The 26,271-nt window shown below is 42.9% G+C and overlaps 1 protein-coding gene across 3 annotated transcripts; it reads right to left on the bottom strand.

The window, feature by feature from the left end:
• Positions 1-1,550: 1,550 nt before the first annotated feature.
• Positions 1,551-25,470, bottom strand: LOC128421599 (protein mono-ADP-ribosyltransferase PARP14-like). 3 transcript variants are annotated; one of them, XM_053404567.1, is made up of 19 exons: positions 25,380-25,470; positions 24,822-24,912; positions 22,874-23,007; positions 21,838-21,871; positions 21,436-21,633; positions 19,881-20,150; positions 18,539-18,775; positions 14,824-17,090; positions 13,974-14,204; positions 13,141-13,362; positions 11,385-11,466; positions 9,469-9,618; positions 8,685-8,747; positions 7,407-7,574; positions 6,328-6,549; positions 5,649-6,230; positions 4,792-4,937; positions 4,028-4,202; positions 1,551-1,965 (listed from the first exon to the last, which is right to left on the bottom strand). In XM_053404567.1, the coding sequence occupies exons 3-19, from the start codon at positions 22,985-22,987 to the stop codon at positions 1,676-1,678; spliced, it is 5,451 nt and encodes a 1,816-aa protein (XP_053260542.1). In that variant the 5' UTR covers positions 22,988-23,007; positions 24,822-24,912; positions 25,380-25,470; the 3' UTR covers positions 1,551-1,675. The 3 variants fall into 3 exon arrangements, with proteins under 3 accessions (XP_053260542.1, XP_053260533.1, XP_053260553.1); XM_053404558.1 differs by lacking the exon at positions 25,380-25,470 and having other exon boundaries at positions 24,822-25,318; XM_053404578.1 differs by lacking the exons at positions 24,822-24,912; positions 25,380-25,470 and adding an exon at positions 24,330-24,451.
• Positions 25,471-26,271: the final 801 nt, after the last annotated feature.

The raw sequence follows: 26,271 nt of genomic DNA, 5'->3' as shown, positions 1-26,271 counted from the left end.
GAAGGACTAGACTATGTAAAAAATGAATATAACATTTTAGCTGCAATTCATTTTCAGCTTTCTATTCTTGTAGACGTTCTGTTGTTGCACCCATAACCTAAGTTTAAGGTACCATTTAGCTCTTAACTTTCATATCCGTTTCTAACACTGCCTGAAAATTATTCTCCCTAATCTCAGACATAAGAGGCTGACTGCAGTTACTCTGATGTACTCTACACATGAACAGAGTTCGTTACTCCACATTTTCAGGACTGGTCCGTGACGTGTCCTGGATCAAATGAAACAAATCATTTTCGTCTTTTAGTTGGAATACTTTGTCCTTTTAATTTAGAAAGTGTTTTAGATTATGAAAAGTTGAATTGATTTTGGAGGGGAGGAAAACTGCATGTTATAAAAAATAATAATAATTTATTATTTATACCCCACCCATCTGGCTGGGTTTCCCCAGCCACTCTGGGCGGCTTCCAACAAAATATTAAAATACAATAGTCTGTCAAACATTAAAAGCTTCCCTAAACAGGGCTGCCTTCAAATGTCTTCTAACAGTCTGGTAGTTGTTTTTCTCTTTGACATCTGGTGGGAGGGCGTTCCACAGGGCAGGTGCCACTACTGAGAAGGCCCTCTACCTGGTTCCCTGTAACTTGGCTTCTCGCAGCGAGGGAACCGCCAGAAGGCCCTCGGTGCTGGACCTCAGTGTCCAGGCAGAACAATGGGGGTGGAGACGCTCCTTCAAGTATACTGGACCAAGGCCGTTTAGGGCTTTAAAGGTCAGCACCAACACTTTGAATTGTGCCTGGAAATGTACTGGGAGCCAATGTAGGTCTATCAAGACTGGTGTTATGTGGTCTTGGCGGCAGCTCCCAGTCACCAGTCTAGCTGCCGCATTCTGGATTAGTTGTAGTTTCCGGGTCACCTTCAAAGGTAGCCCCACATAGAGCGCATTGCAGTAGTCCAAGCAAGAGATAACTAGAGCATGTACCACTCTGGCGAGACAGTCCGTGGGCAGATAGGGTCTCAGCCTGCGTATCAGATGGAGCTGGTAAACAGCTGCCTTGGACACAGAATTGACCTGTGCCTCCATGGACAGCTGTGAGTCCAAAATGACTCCCAGGCTGCGCACCTGGTCCTTCAGGGGCACAGTTACCCCATTCAGGACCAGGGAGTCCTCCACACCTGCCCGCTTCCTGTCCCCAAAAAGAGTACTTCTGTCTTGTCAGGATTCAACCTCAATCTGTTAGCTGCCATCCATCCTCCAACCACCTCCAGGTACTCACTCAGGACCTTCACTGCCTTCACTGGTTCTGATTTGAAAGAGAGTGGTGCTTTAAGTGGTGCTTCACTAAAAAAAACCCAAAAACTAAAAAACTCTTACCTTCCTTGACTCTGCTCCTTAGCCATGCTATCCTCCTCCTAAACTTATTTATACCTTTCCTAATTAATTGTACATTGTTTATCCTAGTTTCAAACACGCTGAGCAACCTGAAAAGGTTCGACCCTTCCAAACTTTCCACTTCAAGAATTAAAATAAAAAAAGTTTTTTACTCAGCAAGTAGCCCAAATCAACATTTTATTTCGTAATCAGATCCATTTATGTACAGGTAATACAGTATCAGCATGCTACTACATAACAAGAGGCACTTCTTTTCATCAGGGTAAGTGCAAGATAGAGAAAAGTTTACTTCTTAAAAGTGATGAGATATTCTGGATATGCCTGGATATCATTGAAAATGACAAACAAGGAAGGTTTAGAAACATTATCAGTCACACTGTCAAAGAGAACAGTGGGATCGGCCGCATTTTTGGGTTTGGGGACAACTAATCCTTGCGCTCCAGGGCAATATTCTCCGGTGAGCACTCGAGCAAGGTACATGTACTTTTTCCCATCAGCTTCTGGTTTTGAATAAGTATCACAGGCAGAATACTGGGCATTTACAGCAAAATAGGTTCCATTTCCATATGCTGCAGCTGTAAAGATAAATGAAAAGTTTAAAGCAGCCAGTAATTGCAAAGTACCATTATCCTTTCACTCTTGAAAGGCCCCAGCAACACACACAGTTTAACAGACACTTAACTGGGGAAGTTTCCTTTTCCTATTAGCAGACTACAACAAGTCATTGCAGTGATGCTGCTAACAAAAGGGTTTTTTGAAGATGGCAGGTCTGCCTAAGGGTGTGCTTTTCTCATTCCAAGGTTCAACCTTGTCTATAGACTGTGCTTTCTTTCTGTATATACTAGCAACACAACTTTCCTTCATTGCCTCCCCCCACCCCGCACCAATTAGAAAATTGGCCTCTCACCAGAGCCAAGGAGAAGGCTTCTAGCCTGGATCCCAAGATGCTCTTGCAAAACTAAGCTCTGCCATGTGAGCAGAATTCGGTTCATGCACCTTGGGAGCAAAACCATCAATTGTGATTGCCATTTACCCATCTAAGGGAAGTGGCGCAGGGTGGGACAGCTTTTTCCTGCCTTTCTGCAAGGCACTGTTTCTGCAGAGGCTCAGAAAGAAGGCAGAGGAACCATCTCCTCCTTGTTCCTAAGCTGTCCTGATACTGCAGAGAGCTCTGTTGAAAAGGAAAGGCTTTTTACCTTGCTTCTTGTGCAGAAGGAGCAAGCAGCTCAGATCCTTAAAAAGCAAAAAGTTACCCTTGCACTATTTGGGGATGACCAAATTCTTTGAAAAGAAAATCTAATGTAAAAAAAGGAGTAAATCTACTATCCAATGCAGTCTCCACTTGCCTTGGGAACACTATTACTATTACACTTACTCTTGTCAGGCAATAAAGGTTCAGCCAAAAATTCTGAGAGCCTCTGAGAATGAGAAGAGTCCTTCCTAATCAATGAATAGCCATAACCAGTTTGCAGCCAAATTTGTAATACAAAAACAGAGTTTCAAGCAGCTGCAGTTTTTCTTTTCAGCCATAAACTGTAACCAGTGAAAGGGAATACTTAGACCTTTTCTCCTCTTTTATAATAGAGACATAATCAGACACACGGCAGCGGGGTGGGGTACAATTTGTCCTTTTTACAATATTGCAAGATGAGCACTTTTAGTAAATGACTAATAAAATTAAATAAAAATAATAATCACAGATGGGGAAGGTACAAAAACTGAGTATTGTAAATGCTGAAATGACAGTATATGTAAAGTATTGCACTTGGGCAAAAAAAAAGAGAGGCACAAATACAAGATGGGTGACACCTGGCTTGAGAGCACTACATGTGAAAAGGATCTAGGAGTCTTGGTTGACCACAAACTTGACATGAGCCAACAGTGTGACGCAGCAGCTAAGAAAGCCAATGCAATTCTGGGCTGCATCAATAGGAGTATAGCATCTAGATCAAGGGAAGTAATAGTGCCACTGTATTCTGCTCTGGTCAGACCTCACCTGGAGTACTGTGTCCAGTTCTGGGCACCACAGTTCAAGAAGGACACTGACAAACTGGAACGTGTCCAGAGGAGGGCAACCAAAATGGTCAAAGGCCTGGAAACGATGCCTTATGAGGAACGGCTAAGGGAGCTGGGCATGTTTAGCCTGGAGAAGAGGAGGTTAAGGGGTGATATGATAGCCATGTTCAAATATATAAAAGGATGTCACATAGAGGAGGGAGAAAGGTTGTTTTCTGCTGCTCCAGAGAAGCGAACATGGAGCAATGGATCCAAACTGCAGGAAAGAAGATTCCACCTAAACATTAGGAAGAACTTCCTGACAGTAAGAGCTGTTCGACAGTGGAATTTGCTGCCAAGGAGTGTGGTGGAGTCTCCTTCTTTGGAGGTCTTTAAGCAGAGGCTTGACAACCATATGTCAGGAGTGCTCTGATGGTGTTTCCTGCTTGGCCGGGGGTTGGACTCGATGGCCCTTGTGGTCTCTTCCAACTCTATGATTCTATGATTCTATCTGCAGACATTGATGCACAACAGTCACTCTCTTTTTAACCCCATACATAGAAACATGAGAGAATAATGTGTTTGGCACATGAAGAGTCACTAGCCATTCATACAAAAGCCACACTTTGATAATCAACTAACCGTGCATTCCTGCATAACTTCGATTAAACCCGTAATCATTTATGAGCTTTATCGATGTAAAAGCTGTTCCATGAAAAAGGGGCTTCTCATTATTTGTATGGCCATTTTTGTCATCCATCTCCTTCTTTTTTATTTGGTACTGCTGCCATTTGTAGGGATTTTGGATCCTCTCGATCTACAAGTAAAAAGACAGAGCACCGATAACAACCAGTATCATCACTGGGAATAAAAAATTTAAATCACTTGAACGAAGGAACATATTTGGACCCTTAGGGTGAATCAACCCAATACAGTGGTACGTTGGGTTACAGGCGCTTCAGGATACAGACGCTTCAGGTTACAGACTTCGCTAACCCAGAAATAGTACCTCGGGTTAAGAATTTTGCTTCAGGATGAGAACAGAAATCATGCAGTGGCGGCGCAGCAGCAGCAAGAGGCCCCATTAGCTAAAGTGGTACTTCAGGTTAGGAACAGTTTCAGGTTATGAACGGACCTCTGGAATGAATTAAGTTCTTAACCCAAGGTACCACTGTACTAGCTACTGCTTCCCAGTAGCATAAGTGCTAAATGGTCATAGGCAGAAATGCTTCTGAATAGCAGCTTCTAGAAACCGCAGGAGAATGCTCTTGTTTTTAGGTCCAGCATGGATGTAAAAAAACAAACAAAAAACATGTCTAGAGGGGCCCTTGGTATAAGCTGTGTACTATGAAAGGAAGGACCCCGCAGAAGAAAAAAAAACAAGACTTTGAAAATAATGTTTTTACCTTTTCAATAGTAAATACGCTGCAAGTCTGGAGAAACATCTTCTTGACAGTTTGATATTCCTCCATTTCTGGTTTTAGCTCCACTATTTTGAGATGCGCTTGCCCCATGTCTTCCCACTGTTCAGGTAAGTCCACCGCCAGATTACCTGTGTAATGAACATGGCGCTGTTAGTGCCATGACTAAGGACATACAAGCCTATTTCAGGACACACTTCAGTTTCGGTATGAGCTTTCAGTTTGAGGTTTCAAGTTAGTATTTTGAGCGGCATTGCCATCTGTTGTCATTATAAATTGGTGAGTCCTTATCACGGTTTGTGCACCCCTTCCAGCTAGGCAAAATCACTTGAGGAGAACACAGAACAGGGTTGGGAAGGAGTTTGGCCTAGAGAGATTCATAAAAGCAAGACAGACAGGCTTGAAAGCCACATTTGGCCCCTTTAGGAGAGACAGCTATGTATGACTCAGGAGAAGACCAACTCCTGGGCAGCTGACTTAGAGCAGTTGGGTCTGACTGAACAAGTTAGCTATTTGCTCTATGCAGGCCTCAGCCAAAATAAAAGTTTTTCAGCCATTAACTCAAGTTTCTAAATGAGGAGGAGAAGAAAAAGACCCATGCAGCACCATGCCATCTGTGAAACCGCACTTAATAACTTGCAATACGGTTTTACACAGCAGGCAACTTTTCATATAAGCAAATGCCCAGGAAGGTTGCCGGCAGAAAGCAAGTTGAGGCATATCTCAACTTCAGAGCTTTCCTAGGCAGAAATGTTGGAGATGCACAAGTGTGTGTTTGTGTGGGAGACACAGAGAATACAAGGGACAGAACTGATCAATTTGTTCATGCCTTAGAAGCTTACCTTCAGCTTTTGATACACGGCGAAGGGTGATGCTTCTCCCCTGGTTATCCACTGCACATTGTTTACTTGGGTCCACTTTGTAGCTTTTGTTCTTTATGGTTATTTCAAGCTGGTGTGCTGCAGATTCTAAATGCATATTTGTCAGGCTATCAAAGGCTTTGTATTTCCCATTGTCTTCATACTGCCACTGTACAAAGTTGCTGAGAATATCTGCCTTTGACTGCTCCTCCATGCTTTGGACCATGCTTTTAATTAATGAGCTGGCCGTCAAGACATCTTTGGTTATACCAACAATGTGGAGGGAAGGAGAAGAATCTTTATACTCTAGCCTAATAGCAACATGCAGCCGCTGCTGAAGAGCTCTCAGTTTTTCATATTCGCTTTCTCCAAAGTTTGAGATCCATTTATCTGAGACAACTGTTTCATACTGGCCCTTCAAAATCAGATCCTTCATCCAAAATTCTGCCTCTTCGACATTCTTCCGGCTATCACCACAGATTTGAAAAATGGTTGGCTCTACTGTTCTCTCCAAAAGTATTGTAGGTTTAGCTCCCTCAGCGGATTTTCTGAAGCTAAAAAAATCTGCAACAGAACATCAATTCAGGGACAGGTTATGCTTTTAACTACTTAATGCATCTGCAGTCAAGAAGTTCTACACATATAGAAGCCATCTACTTACCTACTAATCTAGAAAAAATGGAGTTTGACGAGGATGTGCCACCATGCTTGCTAGGTGCAGCTTCTTTTCTTTGCATACTTGCAAAAAAAATACTTAGAAGATGTGGCTGGAAAATTACTATTTTAATCATCTTCACCTGTGGAGAAGGTGTTTGACTTATGAAGTCTACTATAGCATCTATCATATCATTGGCCACTGCAGCTGGGTCACGTTTTGCTTGACCTGCAATAATAATAAAAATTCTGGACTAACAAAGGAACAAATAAACTATCTTAATGAACCAATATCAACGGAAGAGATAACTATTGGCATAAAACAAGCAAAAAATAGGAAAATCGCTAGGACCTGATAGACTCACATCTGCCGATTATAAAAAATTTCAAGAAATCATAATTCCTCCACTGAATGAAGTAATGAATAGAGCCCCAAAAGGAGACGGCATACCCAAAACTTGGAAGAAGGCATTCATAACATTAAGTTCCAAATCTGAGAAAGAGATACAGAACCCCAAAGACTTTAGGCCCATCTCACTATTAAACAATGATTATAAACGTGTTTCGGCTATTTTGGCAAAAAGAATGAAAGAAACTCTGAAAACATACATACGTGAAGACCAAACAGGCTTCTTACTGGACAGACAGATGAGAAATAATAGAAAAACGAAATGATAAAGAAGCAGCGCTTATATTTTTAGACACAGAAAAAGCCTTTGTGCAATACTGTATTACCCAAACACACCACACACACACACACAATGCACACACCTCTATTCTCAGCGCAGCAGGCAAGAAACATTATCACAAGTTCAAAATAATATCCCAGCCAGCCAAAAACACTCAAGGAGGGTGTGCGGCAGGGCTGATGAGGAGTGGAGCAGCAGTGTCAACGATCTTAACCTTCCCCATGTTTCTTATTTAGTACTGTGGTGCCACTTAGTATTTTTGTTACAATTGAGTGGTGTCTACATTTTGCTGAATAAAGAATAAAAATACTGAGCCACTACCATTAGCACCACTGGAAGTTCAATTATGCCACCCACTTACTGCTGCACCATTGTTTTCCCTCAAGGCAATACAGACCTGTCCCAATTGCAGGAAAAGCAATAGAGGAAAATTGCCTTTGTTCACATTCCACGAGAGCTTTGGAGACTTGTGCCTTGGTATCTTCTTGGGCCACAAGGTGGATTACATTTTTACACTTCAGGTTTCCTGCTTGCGTGCATATGAGATTATTGTGAGGCTGGGTAGCTGAAAGAAATGAGGAGCAGGGGGAGAGTGATATGTGGAACAAACAAGGCAGCCTCTACTCAGGAGTAGTATATGCCATCCATCTTAGAAGCCTTTCCATACAATTTTTGCGTGCACAGAGCTCCCATATCCTTCCACAATTTTGTTCCAGAGATATCCTGTTCTTCCAGTCCTGAAACAGCAATATTTCATCTCCGGGGCAGATGCTGTTTTGCCCTCAACAACATTCACACCAGGAAGGGTGTTAGAAACAACCCAAATATCCAATTTTCTGTGCTGCTTCCCATGCCCTCTAAGCAAGCAGGGCCTCCCCTCACTGCCTGCACTTTATACCACTGATAAACTGACAAGCAACGCATTTCTGTTTAAGAGGGAGATATTTATGTCCCCAGGTATGCAAGAACCATTCTGTGAAGCTGTTCAGCCCACTGAGGACCAAAGAGGGTATAGCAGGGCTGCACATTTAGCCCCACCCACAAGACCATGACAATTCTCCTGGTCCCTCACAGAATAAGGAGGAATCCCTGCAGCAGGCAGTCTCCACAGATACAAAAGTTCCCTGCACAACTGAGAATTCCTCAAGGACAAAAAGGAGCACACACTTAAGTTTGCCTGTGTGAAGCAGGAAGCAGAACCCACTGACTACTTGATGAAATTATTGGCTACCAAGACCAGCCAAAGTTGATGGGACCACTGAGCAACAGCCCATTCAGAAGGAAGAAGACAAGGCTCCTACATACAGATGGCTAACATTTTACTTTACCTTCTGCAGCTAAATGAAATGAGACACTTCATAGCCATGTGGATGACCAACATGCAATTTCCTGCTAAATCACAGACACTACTTTTGTACTGGCTGTATACAGTTAAGATCCAATAACTTGTTAAGGATCAATTAAGGAGCAGGGAAGTGCAAAGTAGCAAATGATCAACAGTCACTCTCAGTTATCTTCGGGCATAAACAGCATTTAACATGTTTCACTGGCCTGTAACTACTCATGCTTCAAAGATCAAGAAAGTTGTTGGCATTCACTACTGACGACCAGTGCTGGGCAGCGGTGGGGAGGGGAACCAAACCCACCCCTGCTTATGTAAAAAGTAGATTTGTACCTAGTTGAGCACATTCCTGTTCCATCCCTGGTCCAGCTCCATCCAGAATTGCTTTGGAAACACCTTAAATAAATAAAAATTACATTTCTCTGAGAAAATAAGATTACCAGTAAAGATTAACAACCCACATACAGCAAAGGATACATGCACATATAGCCTTAACCAAGTTCCTATGAATGTAGCATGCATGCATAACTGAATTCAGTATAAAAGGAACATTCCCATGATAGATAACAATCAGGTGCCTGGTGAGGAACTGGAAGCGAAGTCAAAGCTCTGCTTTGTGGTCCAGCTCTCTACTGCTCATATAGAGACAAGCATTTTATTACACATCTGCATCTGATGCTTTGTAAAATCCCTATCACTTGGGCAGAATGATACTGAAGACCAAGCTATACTGGGGTAGGAAAGCTCAGGAAATCCCAGGGCAATTTTTCGACCACAATGGGATCCCCAAGAACAGAATGGCTGAGGCTTTCTATTGATGTCATGTCAAAGCATACAGTTGCTTCTTTTTCTGTACAGCACATAGTTGTGTGTGGAGCACGGGGTGTGTGTGGAATATGACATGTGTATCACATGTGTATCACATGCCTCTGCCAGCTATGGGACTTTATTCCAAAACTAGAACAAACATCATTCCTTTCAACTGAATTAGACACATAGCTACGAACAAGGCACTCACTTATCAATACTGGAATGGTGAGGTTGGATGGAGTACACCCAGGCATATATACCAATTACAGACAGACAGGGGAATGACCTCATAGGTTTTGTAACATACCAACTTTAAGATCAAATGTGGTATTGGTTATGTTCACTATAGCATCTGTGGTTTCTTGGGTGATATCTCCACATTCCACCTGCAACAGAACTGAGCCAATCTGCATTTTATGAACTCCAGACTTTGGCGATGAAATACTCCCAAAGGAAGCTGTAAAGGGGAAAAGAGAGAGATAAATGTCTATATATTTGGCTGCCGTTCTCCTAAGCAATTAGCTGTAGGATATTTACGTATCCACCCATTGCTTTTCAGGAGATGACTCTTTGTCCTCAATTCATCGTTTTAATAAAGCTTTCACCCCAGTCAGAACGTTGAATTGAATAAAAGCAGCACAGATTGAATCCAATTTGGTCCCCACTAGACACTGGAGCTTTTCAAAAGTAGGCATAGTCGTAGCACAGGGGTAAGCAATGCAGTTGCCTCCAGGTGTGGTTGAACTACAAAACCCATCATCCCAACGCCCATGTTGGCTGGAGCTGGTAGAAGTTGAAGTCCAACAACATCTGGAGGGCACCACATTGCCATCCCTGGTTATGAATGTGCAACATGAAGCCGCAGGCACATGCAGTCCCATTTTTCCCTTCTCTGCCCCCAGTACAGTGGTACCTTGGTTCTCAAACACCTTGGTTCCCAAACGCCTTGGTTCCCAAACACCGAAAACTCAGAAGTAAGTGTTTCAGCTTTAGAACGTTTTTCAGAAGCCAAACATCCACTGTGGTTGACGGCTATTGTTTCCAGGGCGCCTGCACCAATCAGAAGCTGCACCTTGGTTTTCGAACATTTTGGAAGTCAAAAGACTTCTGGAATGGATTAAGTTTGCTGCTTTTGTTTTTGCTATTTATTTTGTGTGTTTGTTTTTGTTTTTGTGGCTTTTTCGGTTAATTTGTTTTTGTGACTGTCTGGAACCCAGTTCAGCTACTGATTGTCTGATTGTGTGCCTGCGGAAATAGATAAAAGCCCCCCATCCAAACAATGACTATCATCAGTGCAGGTAAGAAAAAAAATTAATTTAAATTTTTATCATCTACAATACTGTCTTATTTATTTTATAGTACACTACATTGCTTATTGCTTTCACTTTATGGATCAATGGTCTCATTAGATAGCAAAATTCATGTTAAATTGGGGGTTGTTTTTAAAAGTCTGGAACGGATTAATCTGTTCTGCATTACTTTCTATGGGAAAGCACACCTTGGATTTGGAATGCTTTGGTTTTGGAACGAACTTCTGGAACGGATTAAGACTGAGAACCAAGGTACTACTGTACAGTGAAGGAAGAGGAGGTTGAAATCCACACTGGGAAAAGATGGAGTTTTCCCAGTCCCGGGCATAAAATGGTATTAGTTTGAAGCAGAAGGTAGCTTCTCACAAATCATGCCATAGAAGATAAAAGCGGAGGGGTGGATACCTAGCAAGATCAAGACTCACTGCTACCTGAGTTTACTTCATAAACTGCTTATTGGGACTAACTTCACCACTAGAGTCAGGGCCAGGATTCCAAAGAGCTGCTTTAGGGTCACACAAGATGCTTGTAGTAGCCCAGTGGAACCTGTGAGCTTTTCCTATTCTAAGGGCTATCCCACAACATATCACAAAAGTACTTTTTGAGCATCCCATTTCAAAATGCAGTTTGTCACATGGCACACGGGATGAAAAATATGCACATACGACTAGCTCTGCTGCTATTTGGCTACTGGCCTATGTAGAGAGAATAAATATATACTGGCTCTTCTTCTCCCTTATTTTACATGAAAACCTTGATCTTCAACTGTTTTCTGCAGCTTCCTCAGCTCTTCCAGCTTTTCTTCCTCATTAGAAGATTCCAGAATTCCCAATATTTCTGGGTCAAGCTCTAAACGCTTTGCTTTTTGTTTTTGCAGGGTCTGGTGGGATTTTCTGAAAACAACAAGATTTACCTTGACCTAGCTGCTGGGAGCTGTCAGGTACTATATTTGTTTGGCTGGGATTCAGTCTGTTGTTTAATTCATCTGTAAATGCCTAGAGGAGGGGGGGAAATCCACAATAAAAACAGGCTAAAACTTCAAGCAGGCTTTTAGGGTTTCGTTACAATGAACACATTATCAGGAAAAGAGACAAGAAGGGCGCCATGTGGTATTTCTTCTGGAACATCACTACCTTTGCAGTCATTCTGTTGAAATTATGAAACCACGTTTACCTTTTAACTGTTTAGATGAGAGGTTTGAAAGAGTATCGGCACTGCCTCTAAAGTTTAAGTCTCTTTCATGAAGGTGGGTAGGACTCGGTGTGTGTGTTTAACGCATTCATGTCGTCTGCATGACTAGCAGAAGCAGAAATATTGTGCCAAATAAACATATGCACATTTGATAACTCACTATGAGTCACTGATGATCAGCTATGACAGCAACCTCAAGCCCTGCATGGATCAGCTCTTCTCAGGAGGGTAACCCTTCCCAGCAGGGCTTGAAATTACTGCAGTGCTTGCTTTCCGCATGACTTGGCTACACTCCATAGAGTTCCTGATCAGAAACTCCCATTTGGTGTCAAAATTCAAAAGGCATTGCATACAAGCCCCACTTGCCAAGGAACGATCAGGAGCACAACTATTCCTTTGAAGCTGCATCTTTACCTGACATCAGGACAGGGGTGGATTGGAGAAAGAGACTTCATAATAGGCAAAATTGGGAAACATGCTAGGATTAATTTACACCAGTGAGCCAGAGGTTCCTTTCCAGTGATTTATGGTGCAAAAGAACCAGCTTTTGTAAAGCAGAAAAGCTGTTTGCAAATACTACTCAAGCAAGACCCATTTTTGACAACACACTAGACGTGGGCTGCATTCTTTTGTAGCATCTAACACTAAGCAGAGGGTATCAAATGGTCCAAACAAGCAAGTTGCATAGCTTCAGTGCCCATTTGTTTCACTTCCCAACCAATCCAGCACTGAGAAATAACTGACTGACATCAAATTTGCTATGCTTTCTGACAGCTGCCTCTGCCAACCTGGTGTTGTCCAGATGTTCTGAACTACAGCTCTAATCAGTTGTGGTCCAAAATATCTGAAGGGCACCAGTTGACAAATGCTATCCTGCAGTTTGAGTGAAATTCTCCTTCCATCCATTTTCCTAGGACTAGAGTAGCTCATGTGCTGTTCTTCAGATGTTATTGGACTACAACTCTCATTATCCCTAACCATTGGTCATGATGGCTGGGGCTGATGGGAGTTGGAGTCCAACAGCATCATGAGGACACTGCACTGGTTACCCCAGTCTAAGAAGAAGCCACAAAAAACACATTTGGTGGGCAGGGGGTCACATTTCTATGTGGCACTTGAGTATTTGCGATCTAGCCTATATCACCTAGTTGAGAAAAGTAGAATAGGTAGGATGATGTTAGGGGTATCATCAAACTGGAAGAGGATTTTTTCTTGCACTGATGCAGTAATTTCATTGATGCAGATTGTCCCAGCCAGCTTTTCTACCTCACTGTCCGTGTGTCAATGTACAATATAGGAGCAAGATAACACATTGGCCATACAATAAGGAAAATATTCATATTTTGAGGGACATGCTAGATTTGATTTTTTTGGGGGGGGGAGAAACTGCTCCTGTAACACTTAGGATCTTCTAAAGTTATCTTTAATATCGAATAGCTGTCTTTAACAAAAAGGATGCTGCAAAAGAGATAAGTTACCTTGATGGTATCCGTATCACTCGGATGCAGAACAAAATGAACTTCTTTAAGAGAGCGGGGATTTGCTTTCCGACTGAATTTGAACACCTCGTCGAACATTGCTTTAGCAACGAACTGCTTGGGAAATAGTAGGTTACCCGTCCCAATGGCTGGGATCGCGATGGAATTCAGAGAAAGCTGCTCAGTGGTTTCCAGACATTCTTCAAGAATCTCTCCCAGGATCTGGAGGCCGGAAAAGGAAACATTTTAGAACCTGCAATTTAAGCGTTTATTGACAGGTGGCATCTTCTAGATATCTGCAATTAAATGGTTCCCAAGACAAATCAAATTAGTTGTATGAATGCAAGCTCTTTCCAAGACAGCCAGCACAGCTGAATTAATCCAGATAAAAGGAAATGCGTGTGAGTTGAATAGGTCGGTGCTGAACTTCTCCAAACCAGCAAGATGAAAAACAACTAAATCTGGATGGGCTGAAGGCAGCTATCCAACTGAAATTGGAGCATAACACATCTCCGGTCAGTTTTTCTGAACACTTGACTAGTGGAAGCTGGTCCATTGGGGAAAATGGCGGTAGTGCCCTCCAACCTCAGTCTGCTTGCAGCCAGCTCCCCACCTGCCTGCCTTCTCCCTCACAAGCAACCCCTAGTGCCACCACCTGACAGTTTCCCCCTCTTCAGCCTTAGTGCTGCCCTTGTAGAACCCAGCAGGCAGGAGGGTGGGCTCGGCCTGCCATTGACTCCAGCTCCACTTTCTGTCGGCTTGCCCACATTCTGCCCCAGCATCCCCAGTGGAAACCAGCCACCACTGCATTGGGCAGTAGTATAAAGCCATACCTTAGATTTTTTACCCTGATTCCAAGAAGGCAAATGAGCATGCAGTACATGAAAGCAACCCAGAGCATAGCCATTTGTTTTCAACACACATCCCTCTTTGATGTCCTTTCCTTGGCCTTCTTTGGTCAATTGCTCCTGGAGTTCCATTCCTGCTCGGGCAAGCAGAGCCTTGGAGAGCGGGCCTTTGTCCAGCTGCAGGTCTCTGGAAACGCTGTTGACAATTACATTCGCCTAAAAAAAGAAAAGGGAGAAAGACAAGCCAGGAATAGCACATGATGGCAGGGGACACCAGCCCAGCCCTTGTTGCCAACGCCACCAGAGCGACCCCACCCCCAACGCAGCAAAGAGGGGTCCCGCTTATCTGCCTGCTCGTCTGTGCAGAGATGGAAAACCTGCAACCCTCCAGATGTTCTTAGACTTCCAGCACAGAGGGAAAATGTTAGAAGTTGCAAAGAGTTCTACCAGCTTTAACTATCATTAAGAACTGACACACTCAAAATCAAGAAGTTGCAAAAGCCAATAACTATTGTAGGGGATGGGAAAGAAGACATTTGTGCAGATTCTGTAATTTTACTCTGTGGCACCTGGGCCAATAATGGTGTAAGCAAGCTTCAATTCATACATATTGCAGCACAGACACATTGCTACTGTGCAGGTCACTAAGAGCAGAAGAGTCCCTTCCAACTTCACAATTTTTGAGTCTATGATTCTATAATCGCCTTTGTTTTTTCACCTTTGTGCTTTTCTAACTAACTGCACTGAAGCAGATTTTATTTTAATTGAAATTGACCATTTAGTCCACTCTACACTATTTAAAAAGGAGTTTGAAAAAACTGCAGCAACAACTTACTGTGGAGTCTTCAATTCCCTTTTTCTGTAGTACTATTTTCACACCTTCAGCCGTAGTTACTTCTTGAGGTTCCCTACTACTCTTTGTAGTGTGGCTCTTAGTTTTGGAGGTTAAGGAAGACTTAGATGGGGGCAGTGTGTCTGTGAATATTTCATTCAAGGCTTCTGACAGTGCCCGAACAGTATTTTCATTAGAGTCCACAAGGAGTATCTCTTTTAGGCAGCCACTCTCAGAGGTTTCTTCCAAGTGTTCCTTAATGGATGTTACAATGGTATGGGCACACTCTTCTAATGGAAATCCAAAAATCCCAGAGCTTATGGCAGGGATGGCTATGGAGCGATGGCTATATGTTTCTGCCAGGTTTAAGCTTTGCTTCACGGCTTCCTTTAACTGTTGGGTACATTTCTCTTTTTCTGAATGGTTCCACCTCGGCCCAACTGCATGGATCAAATCTTTACATGGAAGATTCCAAGCACGTGTTCTAACTGCACGGCCAGGCTTCAAACATCCATACTTCCTGACTAGGTCATCGCACTCACTCTGTAGCTGTGGGCCAGCCGCTTTTAACAGCGCATATGCAAGGCCACCAATGTGCTTCAGGTCTTCATTGGATGCATTGACCACAACATCGACCGAGTAACGGGTCAAGTCACCCTTATGAACTGCTACTATGATGCCATCTTCTAGCTTAACTTCGCAGGTTGGCAGTCTCTTTTCTTCAGGTCTATTCACCTCTCTGCCCTCCTCTTCACTTTCTTCCGAGCTTTCCTGAATCCTGATCAAACAGTTAAATTGTTGTCTGGCACCAGCAACATATAAATGTTCTTGTTCCTTGAAGAATTCTTTGGCTCCTGGTTTATCTATTACCATTTTAGTACAATACAGAGAGGACAGGGTATTTTGAAAGAGCTCAAGTCCCTTCAGGACTTCTACCCGGGGTCCTTCCAGGGAAATCAGCCTGCGATTTGCCTGCGTGCCAAAACGGATTGTTATGCCTTGCTGCTCCAATTTAAGCCAACTATTACGCTTCTCCTCTTTCACATACATTGTAACTGCTGTAGATTTAGTCCTGATGGTTTTTTGTATTTTTGTGTTTCTGTCAACAAAATCAAAGATCTTCTGATAGGCACTGCCCACATCTTCGAAATATCCTGCAATCACTATTTGATCCTCCATCTCCTGAATTCTGATGGTTTCACTTGAACAATTATTCAGTTGTACAATCTTGCACAAACTGTTGGCCAGTTCTTTCCACTCTCTCTTTCCGAGAATCGAGTTGTCCTCCAGTTCAACACATTTGCAGGTGAGCTTCATCTTCATTTCTTCCTCAGCCCGTTGAAGGTCCTGGCGAGCTGCCCCAATCAGTAGAACCGCCTTCCCCTCAAGCTCATAGAATGCATTGATCTTTTTGGACCAAAATAAGAGTTGTGATAGATGTTCATTATCTACATGTTGCATAAAAAGAAGAATGTAAGGATGAACATCAACATATCGTTGGTCCATGCGGGATATCCTTTCGAAGATGTCGCTTTTTATTTTAAAAACTTCAGCAGCTACACCATGCAGTGTTATAAGCCCTCTGGAAGCATCATATGCAATCTTTAGATCTGGGTACTCCATGTGGATACTATCCTGTAGTCCAGCATTATTTAAAATAGTGTATTTTCCAGCAACAACAGGAACAGTTGCCTCTATTGTTTGCTTCTCTCTTTCAATCTTTTTAGCAGCTTTTTCAATGAGCACCTGCATTTCCTCCTCCAAGCACCTGACAGCTTCTGGTGCCCCAACCAAGACAACTATCCCCTTTGCAATATCAGGCAAGATCCAAATGTCATCTTTTACTATGTTATTTCTTATGGCTTCCCAGATTTCAGCATTCAATACACACTTGGCAACCTTCTGCTTGGACAGGAACTGTGTCAAACGGGTAGAAACATTTTCTTGCCAGGTCTTGACCAGGAAGCTTTTCTGCTTAGATAAGGCGAGAGAAGGGCGCAGGGTAATTTCTGGGTGTGAACAATGCCTAGCAGGCCACTCAACCTCACAATAGCAACCTGCCATTGCATGGCTGATTTCCTGAAGTCCCTGTGGATTCTGCTGTAAAAATTGCCAGTGGTAGGGATCTATTGGCAATCCGATTGGGTCCGGCATCCTAATTTGTGATCTATCTTTCCCGTAGAGAGCTGCTCCCAAAGAGGCATAGTATGGATGGACAAGAACTGGCACGCTGTTAAAAGAATGCTTCCTCTTCAAGATGGTAGTTACATCTTTAAAAAAGAGAGAAAGAAGAGACACAACTACCATAAATACAACATGATCAAGTCCAGATTAGCGTGCAACTCCCTCCACGTAACCCAACACTTACTGCTCTGCACTGCATAGCCCCCTCCACACCACATTAGACTTGGACACAGTTCAATATTGTAATCTAATCGTCACCCCACATGGCCAGTGGGTTTCTCTTCTCTCCTTCAGATGCCAAGCCTGCTCAGGATCACTTCCAGTTGCCTTCCCTGTGACCATTTCACTTTCTGGAAGAGTTTCTGATTTCTGTCAGAAGGGTCAAATATCCGCCTGCTTGTTCCTCCAGCCACACCTAGTTGTGTCAGTACACCACTCCAGCCTGCTTTCCTCCACCAGCTCTGCCAACACCCTCATCACTATTGCTTTCAAATTTCCTACCTTCTCCAGGTTCTCTCAAACTAAAACTGGTGCAGTTTCCAAAGCAGAGGGTTGTATTTTGTTTTGTGCCCCCGCTTTGCAATCAAAACGACTACATTCAAGACTTAACTCAAGGAATGAGCTGCGTTTCTCCTAATACATCAGTTCCACAAACAAATACAGTATAGCCTAGGATAAATTATTACAATGCAGTCCTAGGTATGTTTACTTAGAAGCGTTCAATAGGGCTTAGTGGCTTTTGCATGGACAGGCCATCTTGGCAACTCTGGCTGTTTTCCTATATTATATTCAGCAGAGACCTAGAACAGCCTTTCAAACCTCATTGCAAAAGAGGTTGGAGAAACAACTGTGGCTTATTTGCTCATGAGAGAAAATTCATGAAACAAACCATGGCTTAGTGAGATGCATGACCACAGCCAATGTCAGCTTGGCAAACTTTTCTCTTCTAATAATTACAAAAACAACAGAAAGACCCACAAATATGAAAATATACTGTACCTTCAATGTGCTAAAGTATTTATTTTATTTGTTCATACCATGACATTATTAATAGGCTTTTATATACAAGAAAGCTGCTCAGTTAAGAGACTTATTCTGCCGTTGATGCACATGAGCAATTTGTTGAACATACTCTTCCCAAAATTTTAAGATTATTGGGTCATATGTGAAAATGACTTATTCATAAAAACAGATCCGTAACCAGTTGTTCCATGGTGTGTTGTTAATTGTCCCATTTGCATTAATGTTTATTTACTTTTTCATAAGCTTATTGAATACATTACAAGTATATTTTCATATTTATTTTTTTCTGATGTTTGTATTTTGGTACTTAGGGACTCTTGCTGCATATTGTACTTCATTCTCTTACCAAAAGTCAGAAAGATAGGCAAGTTGATGTTTTCTTGTTCTTCCTACCTTCTCTGCCTACAAGCCACCTGATTACCACCAAAATACATTGATCACAATGATTATTACCCTGCTTTTTGCAATAATCCAGGATTTTGAGCCCACCTTATCTAATAGTACAAATTACCTTTGCTATCCTGAAAAGTAACCACAGCTGAATTCTCTTCCTGAAGGTAGCTGACATCTGACACTGGTCCGCCTCCATGCTTCTTGCTTTCAAAATAGACACTGATGAAGTCCTGAGAGATGCGAGGCGGGATGTCTTCTACCAGAATGCTTTTCGTCACCTCCAGAGAATGTGCAGAAAAGTGTAATTGCTTAGCCCTATGGTACTGATTGAAGTCTTTGATAAATTGGTCTATTTCTAAAAGAGAATTTAAAGAAATAGCAGTAAGCAACACAATTAACTTTGTGTACTGAGTATTCACCAAGCTGCCCCAAGGTGCAGTCACTCACATCTTCAATCTATTCCCATTATTTCTCTCCACTGCACAGGATTTCACCTTGTCTTCCCCATCTCCTCTTCTTGTATCTCATTCCAGTTCCAAATTCACATCCCCAAGGAACAATTCTGATTAGGCTCACTGTATCTTCCTTCAATTACCCTTCTGTTCATATGGCCAGGATGACTGTAGCGACAGAACCTTTCCCTCCTCTGCTGCCTTTGTGATGGCAAAATTAATGCAATCCAAAAGAAAGACCATGTGTCTTCTTGATATACCCAATATTGCACAACTCTTGTCATACAGACAGGACAATCTAGAGTTGCCAAGCAAACACATGCATTCAGAAGCATCACACCAGGAGCTGCAGCGTTCAACCAATGCATCGGTGAGTTCAAGGGTGGGGAACATTTGGCCCTTCAGATGTTGCTCAGCCCCAGCAAGCATGTACAACAGCCAGGGACAATGGGAATTGTAGTTCCGCAACATCTACGGGGCTAAAACCTTGGCAGGCCTGGGCTAAACACAATTTTTTTAAGCTTTCAAACAGACAAAAAGGTGCACTGGTGCGTTAGGCAGTGGTAGATAAATTTTAGGACGTTATTTTTAATACAAGCATTTCGAAACATGGCAGGTGGCAAGCACTGTCTCAGGAGGGAATCCGCATACTTGAACAAAGCAAAGGTTTTAGACATTTGCTGAGTTTCAGAAGGGATACTCTCAAGGGCTTGCATTTACCAGAGCACCATCACTTCAGCTAGGGATAGGGAACCTGTGGCCCTCCAGATATTACTGGACTGCAGCTCCCATCATCCCTGGCTGGGGCTGAAGGGACTTATAGAGACCAGCTACATCTAGAGGTCCACCTGTGCCCTATTCCTAAGTTAAACACTATGGGGCAAGTTCCAACAAGTTCAACGCTGAGTAGAAACCCGTTTTCCTTTCCTTTTCCAATTGCCTGGCTCCTTTAAAAGGGGGGCAGGTAGGAGACCTTATTTAGTACCTTTTATCCATTCTCTCTCTTACCTATACGCTTGATGAAACTGAGTACAGCAGCACTGAGCTCCGGCAAAATTTCCACAGTGAAATCCTTGTCCGATTCTGATAAGCCACTGGTGTTCTCTACCAACAGAACTAGCATGCATTCTTCTACGGGCTCTTGCAAATCGTTCTGAACAACAGCGAGAGAAGCCGACATTTGTGACGCAGCTTGGGCAGTCTCCTGCTGGGGCTGCCTGACTTGAAGTGCAGTTTTATTTACTACATGACTCTCTCTTTTCAAAACTTCCTGAGCGTCTAGTTGGAAAGAAACACAAAGAATAATGACAACCTCATATTCCAGATACCTGAACAAAACATCACCCACTAGAAAAACCTTATTATTCTGGACAGTGTCAGCATATTCCTGGTGTGTACACATTCCCTGCCTCCTCACACCATGCTCCTTCAGCTCAAGATCCCATTTCAAGCTTCTGGCCCAGCATGTGGAGAAAATATTTAAGGTGGTTATTGTATTTTCGCACCCTCTCATCACCAAGGCTCACGGTAGGTGATGGTTTAAAATGGAGAATAAACACTCGCTTAATTTATTCATTATTCATACTAGTACGTAGCTTGTTGAGCCCAGGGCAGGTTACATAAAATATCAATGTTTTTGTTATTACTATTATAATTTATTACCAGCCCTTCCACCTAAGATCTCAAGGCATATCACAACAACTGAAATACAGTACAGTTGCACCTTGGTTTTTGAACAGCTTAGTTCTCAAACATTTTGGCTCCCAAACGCCGCAAACCCGGAAGTGACTGTTCCGGAACGGATTCTGTTCGACTTCCAAGGTACGAATGTATTAAAAACAACTGAAAATAAAGTGAGTCCTCCAAATATACATCTCAAGTGTCAAAGGCCAGGGTAAAAAAGTGAATCTTCAGCATTTGCCAGAATGGTGGTGCCAGATACACCTCTGTGGGGAGTTCAACAGCTTAGGGGCACCACCGAGAATGCCCTTTCCCAGGCCACCACTGCTGGCGTAAAATTCTGAGGGTGGTAGAACAACCAGGAGGTTTCCCTTTGTCAAATTTAGCGTCCAATAGGGTCTGTAGGGAAGGAGGCAGTCTTTCAGGTATCTGAGGACAAGTCTTTTAGGGCTTTAAACACTAACACCTTGAACTGAACCCAGAAATAGAACAGCAACCAGTGTAGCTGTTCTAAAACAAGAGTTATGAGATCTAAATGGAATTCCAGCCAGTAACCTGGCTGCTGTGTTTTCACAGAGTTGGAAGGGATCCAGAGGGTCATCTATTCCTGGCAATGAAGGACCAATTGAAGTTTCCAAGTAGTCTTCAAGGACAGCCCCACATAAAGCACACTGCAGGGGCAAGCAGGACCAGAGGCAAAAGTGAGCAGGGGAATAGAGGTGATTTATTCCTTTGTTCCGTAGTCTACATTCCAGCCAACCAAAAATGGCCTGGGGAGAGGAAGTGATCTGGAAAAAGTCCAAGGCCAAGGGGCACATTTGGCTCATGGGTCTGAGGTTCCCCACCCGTTGTAATATATGTAACAAGCCCTGTCTAAAGATACCTTCTTTGTTTGCAAAGGTGATGATGAATTGTTCTCCATCTTTAATGCAGGACTTAATGGGCCCCCCGCCAGAGTGCTTCTTACTTTCGAAGTACATCTCTATAGTCTCCAGCTCAAGTTCGTTCCCCACAGGCGTCACTACCACTTCATTGAATTCTTCCTGGGTCACCAACTTTTCTGGCACATCTTTTGGAAGTTCTAGAATCAAAAGGCAAAGAAAGACAACGTTTCTTACACTGACTACAAACCAGCCAAACCCATCCCAATTTATTTATTTTTTTAAGTTCTCCAAATAGCAGAATTTGAATATTCTTTCTCAGAAAGAAGCATACTTACAAGGCTTGTATAAAAGCAAAAAGTAATTCATTGTTGCTTCCCAGGATATTTTTTAAAGTAACTTACCCAGATCTTTGGGTTCTTCAGCTGTAACAGGCTTCTGAAAGCAAGACAAAAGTAAGGCATCAGAAAGCAGACCCTCTGGCCCAGAGGCACAGACTAAAACAATGAAATATTCCTCCATATGGTCTGTCCTACCAAGCCAAGAAGCCCAAGTGAGTTGAAACCACAGAATGTCAGCCCTAGTCATGTGCTCTGCACACCTGCCTGGGAGCACGTCTCACTGAATAGTGGGATTTACTTTTGAGTAAGTATGGATATGATTTAAAGCTGCTGTTTTACTGTCCCACACTTCAGGGAACTCTTTCCATACTGACTGATGTTGATAAATTCCAGACTACCTGCCACAGACCCCTGAATGCTGCTGCAAAAGGATTTTGGGACCTATTCTAGGGCCTAGAGTTTACACAGGGCATTTGCGAGGCCTGCTAAGCCTCACTATCACCCCAACCAACTGATAATGCACCCAATGCATCCCTAAAAACCGAAGGAGGACAGTAGTGGGAACACAAGCTACCTTTCAGGAAACTTTTCTGCTACTCCTGATATTCACGGAACTCTTGATAAGGTTCCAGGGAATGCTAAAGTTCTCGGGGACAGAGTTTGAACATCACATTACAGTAGTACCTCAGTTTAAGAACTTAATTCGTTCTGGAGTTCCATTCTTAACCTGAAACTGTTCTTAACCTGAGGTAACACTTTAGCTAATGGAGCCTCCCGCTGCTGCTTGATTTCTGTTCTCATCCTGAAGCAAAGTTCTTAACCCGAGGTACTATTTCTGGGTTAGTGGAGTCTGTAACCTGAAGCATCTGTAACTGTACTTGGAGACCCTCAACAAATACATCCCTTCTTAGTCATGGTCTCCATCACTGTGTCACGTTTCAGCCTCTGTAGCTACTGAAATTGCTTCTGAAAGGAAGATGCAATATACACTGTATTCCCCAAGTGCAAATTCACTCCTAGGGTGACCAGAATGCAGAGTGGCAAAAAAGATTTTTGGCTATGCAAATAGTTTCAGAGTAGAACTGCATGTAACATTTACCAGACTTGCATTTGGTTCTTGCTCATCGTCAGCTGCTGCTGCTGCCTCAGGAGGCAAGGAGACAGCCAGCTTCAATTTCTTTTTTTCAGGCACATCAAGTTCATGGTGGCTCATGTTAAGGACTCTCTGCCTCACTAAAACGAAAAACAGGAAAGCCATCATTGTATCAAAACAACCTTAGCTTGTAGCCTTATGATACCATCACAAACCTGCCTCATACCGTCAGACCAATGGGCCACCTAATCCACACATGAAACAAAGTCAAACTGTGAGCAAGCAATAACATGGGCATTCAAGAGGGGAAATGGCAAGTGATTTGCTTCTTCCCCAATCCTGCAAACCACGGATTGCATTAGAATTACATCCAAACCCAGGCTCATGGGATGTCTCCTTCAGACAAACCATGAGTCATAAGCCACAGAACAAGCATTGACTACAGCTCATGATTTACCTGGAGCGAGGCAACACATGAGTCTGGGTTCAGACACAATGCTAAGCCAAAATACCCACACACTTACTTGTTCACACTTAACCATGATTTAGCTTGTCTGAGAACCAGGCCTCTGACTGGTAGAGGCGTTCTGATGGGAATCTTTACCAGCCCTACACCTATATTAGCAGAAATAAATTGGAGGTACATAATCCTGATACATGCTGTTCAATGGCACATGAATCGAAGTATTTTAAACAGGGAAAGGAAGTTTAGATGCATTTATTTTCCTTAACCTAAAACCACAAACTCCATGCAACTCAAATAAATAGGTCTACACTGCTGTGTAGACACAGCTGCAGCTATGCCGTTCTTTTTCTCAATTCAGATTGAAGCTGGTTTGGGAAGAAACGCATCCAAATGATGCTGAGGTAAATCAACAGTTGAGGTAACTAATCTCAATAAAAGTTAAAATTATGGTATTTTGAGTTGCATTTTTTTCTTGATTTTACTGCTTTGTCTTTTGTAAACCACTTTGAAGATGTGTGTTTTTTACAATCAAGCAGTGTGCACGTTATGAAATAAATAAATATAAAATGTAGCATTTTGTAAGACACAACAGGACAGTGGCTGCACCTCTTCCCAAACTAGTGGAGGGAAACCTCAGGATGCAAAGTAAATGGGAGGCTGTAAACAGCCTTATATTGTTAGTAAAATAAGGGGCTGCACCCCCTCACTATGAAATACTACATTTTATATTTACTTCAGGTTTAAGAAGTCAACACTGCTAGCCACAAGCAAAGAAAGAACTAGCATGTAAGAGGGTCCCGAGTTTAGAAACCAGATGTGAAACTGAACATTTATGGATTCCTGGAAAAGAAAGCTGAGAAGCAATCACAAATAGAATATGCAAGCAAACAAAAAGTTCAGCCTCTCTTTCGAGGCAAACCTACAGATGTCTATGCAGAAGCCCCATTAAGAACAATGGAAATTACTCCCCCGTAAGCATGTATAAGCTTACTCTACCATGTACTGGTATCTGTTTGCCTCCTGGTTTTTCTTCCTCGTACTTTAAAAAAACAAACAACTGTGCTGGGGTTGCTGCTATTCTCTCCGTTTCCGCTGCAAGGCCACCATTTCTGCAACTGGAAGGGTTCCTTCTAAAACTTGGCGACTTGTATACAGTATTAGCTAAAACAAAGTCGAAGAATATTCATCTTTCGCAGTGAGTCATCAAAACTCCTTTTAAGGTGAACCATCCTCAATCAGCGGGCGCAGGCAATGGACACGTCAAAGTAAAAGGACACCATGCATTTTATTTGTTACAGAAAACACTTTCACTGAGGCTTACTTCTGAGTAGACGCATACTACGCAGCGCCCTATCAGACGGATTTCTACACCCACAAAGCACCGTCCCACCATGGGGATTGATTTATTTCCTTTCCCCAATAAATATATTGAGTTCCTCCCATATATTGTCAACAAGTCGGGAACCAAACAAGCTCCCCCCAACCCACCTTCTTCCTCTGCGAAACAGACCACTACCCGCTCCTCCTTGCCGGCTTCCACATGGATCTTGCACTCTCCACCTCCTGATCTCTTCGAACTCTGGAAGTAGAGCAAAAGCTTATTCTTCAGACTTTTGGAAATCTTGCAGCCCCAATTCGCTTCCACCAAGACTGGGAAAATGTAGACCTCCTCCCTCTCAGCCATCTTGGGAAATGGCTGAGCTTGGAAGTAGTTTCTCGCTCAAATGCAAAAAGAGAGAGCAGCAGACTCGTTTTACTTTCGATTTTCGTTCCCACTATAACCCCTCCTTTCCGTTTCAAGCCTTCCCATTTTGCTCTGAGCACAGACAGCTCAGCCTTAGAAGTTGTTTCTCGCGTCCCGGCTGACTTCTGAAAAGTTTCGCGTTATCTTAAGGGAGGGGGGCATCTGAACGTGTGCAGAGCGCACATACTAAATAACGTCGTAAAGGGTCTACAAGGGGGACGCTCCTTTTTCTAGTAGTCTTGAGCAGCTTCGGCACCTTTTATTTTGGAGATTAATCTACCTTACCGTCTTATCTTCCTTACCTAAACGTTCGAACATCCTGTCTTTTTATCTGACTAGTCCTTCTTAACAGAATAACCGGGGGGGGGACTACAACGGGGCGGAGCGAAACCAAGAATCATCCATTTCTAAAAAGCACTCAGTGATATTTGCCAATCATGTCTACTTAGAAGTAAGTCCCACGGAATGCAATGGGACTTGCTCCCGTGTAAGTGTATCTCTAGGATCAGATTATTCCTCTGGGAAAAGATACGGGGACAATTCAAACTTCATCGACATCCCTGAACTAACTGTTCAGTGGATGCGCATCAGCTGTTTTATCTCCGCGGAGCGTTAGCTCGCTGGGAGGCCGAATGAGGAAATGAAAATAATTCAGTTTGGAAAGCCCCAGATGGCGTCAGAGATTTCAGAGTACTGTTTGTTGTGAGCCCTTCTGAAGAAGAGGAAAATTAGAAGCAGATCCAAGGCTATTCCTTGGCTAATCTGATTTATTTATCATGTGGTAGTGCCTTTTTTCTTTTTCTTTTTAAGAAAAGCACTTTATTAAGAGCGATTTTTATTTTACTAAATGCTGTGTCATTAATAGGTCAAGTAATGGGGTCATTAATGGGTCAAGGAGATATAGGATTCCAGCCTGAAAGGTCAGGTGAAATAATCTATTTTAGTTGTTCAGTGCATGAGTGCAATAATGTTGCCAATTTTTCAATTTTGAACCCAAAGCATCAAAATTGTCATTGGACCTCAGAATCGGGAGGTGGGAGGCAGAAAGGATGATGCTCCCCCCCCCCCCGGGATGAGGTATATGTGCTCCTCCACATCCTGTTGGGAGCCAGCTCCTATCAACCCCAACCAGCAATGACAACTGGCACCTGGCATAGTGATGGCAGTAGGGTTCCCAGTCATAAACACCATCCT

The sequence above is a fragment of the Podarcis raffonei genome, chromosome 1, assembly GCF_027172205.1.
Source record: "Podarcis raffonei isolate rPodRaf1 chromosome 1, rPodRaf1.pri, whole genome shotgun sequence".
In the NCBI taxonomy this organism is placed as follows: Eukaryota; Metazoa; Chordata; class Lepidosauria; order Squamata; family Lacertidae; genus Podarcis; species Podarcis raffonei.
Note: the sequence above shows the minus strand (reverse complement) of the source record. Positions and strands in the feature narration are given on the sequence as shown.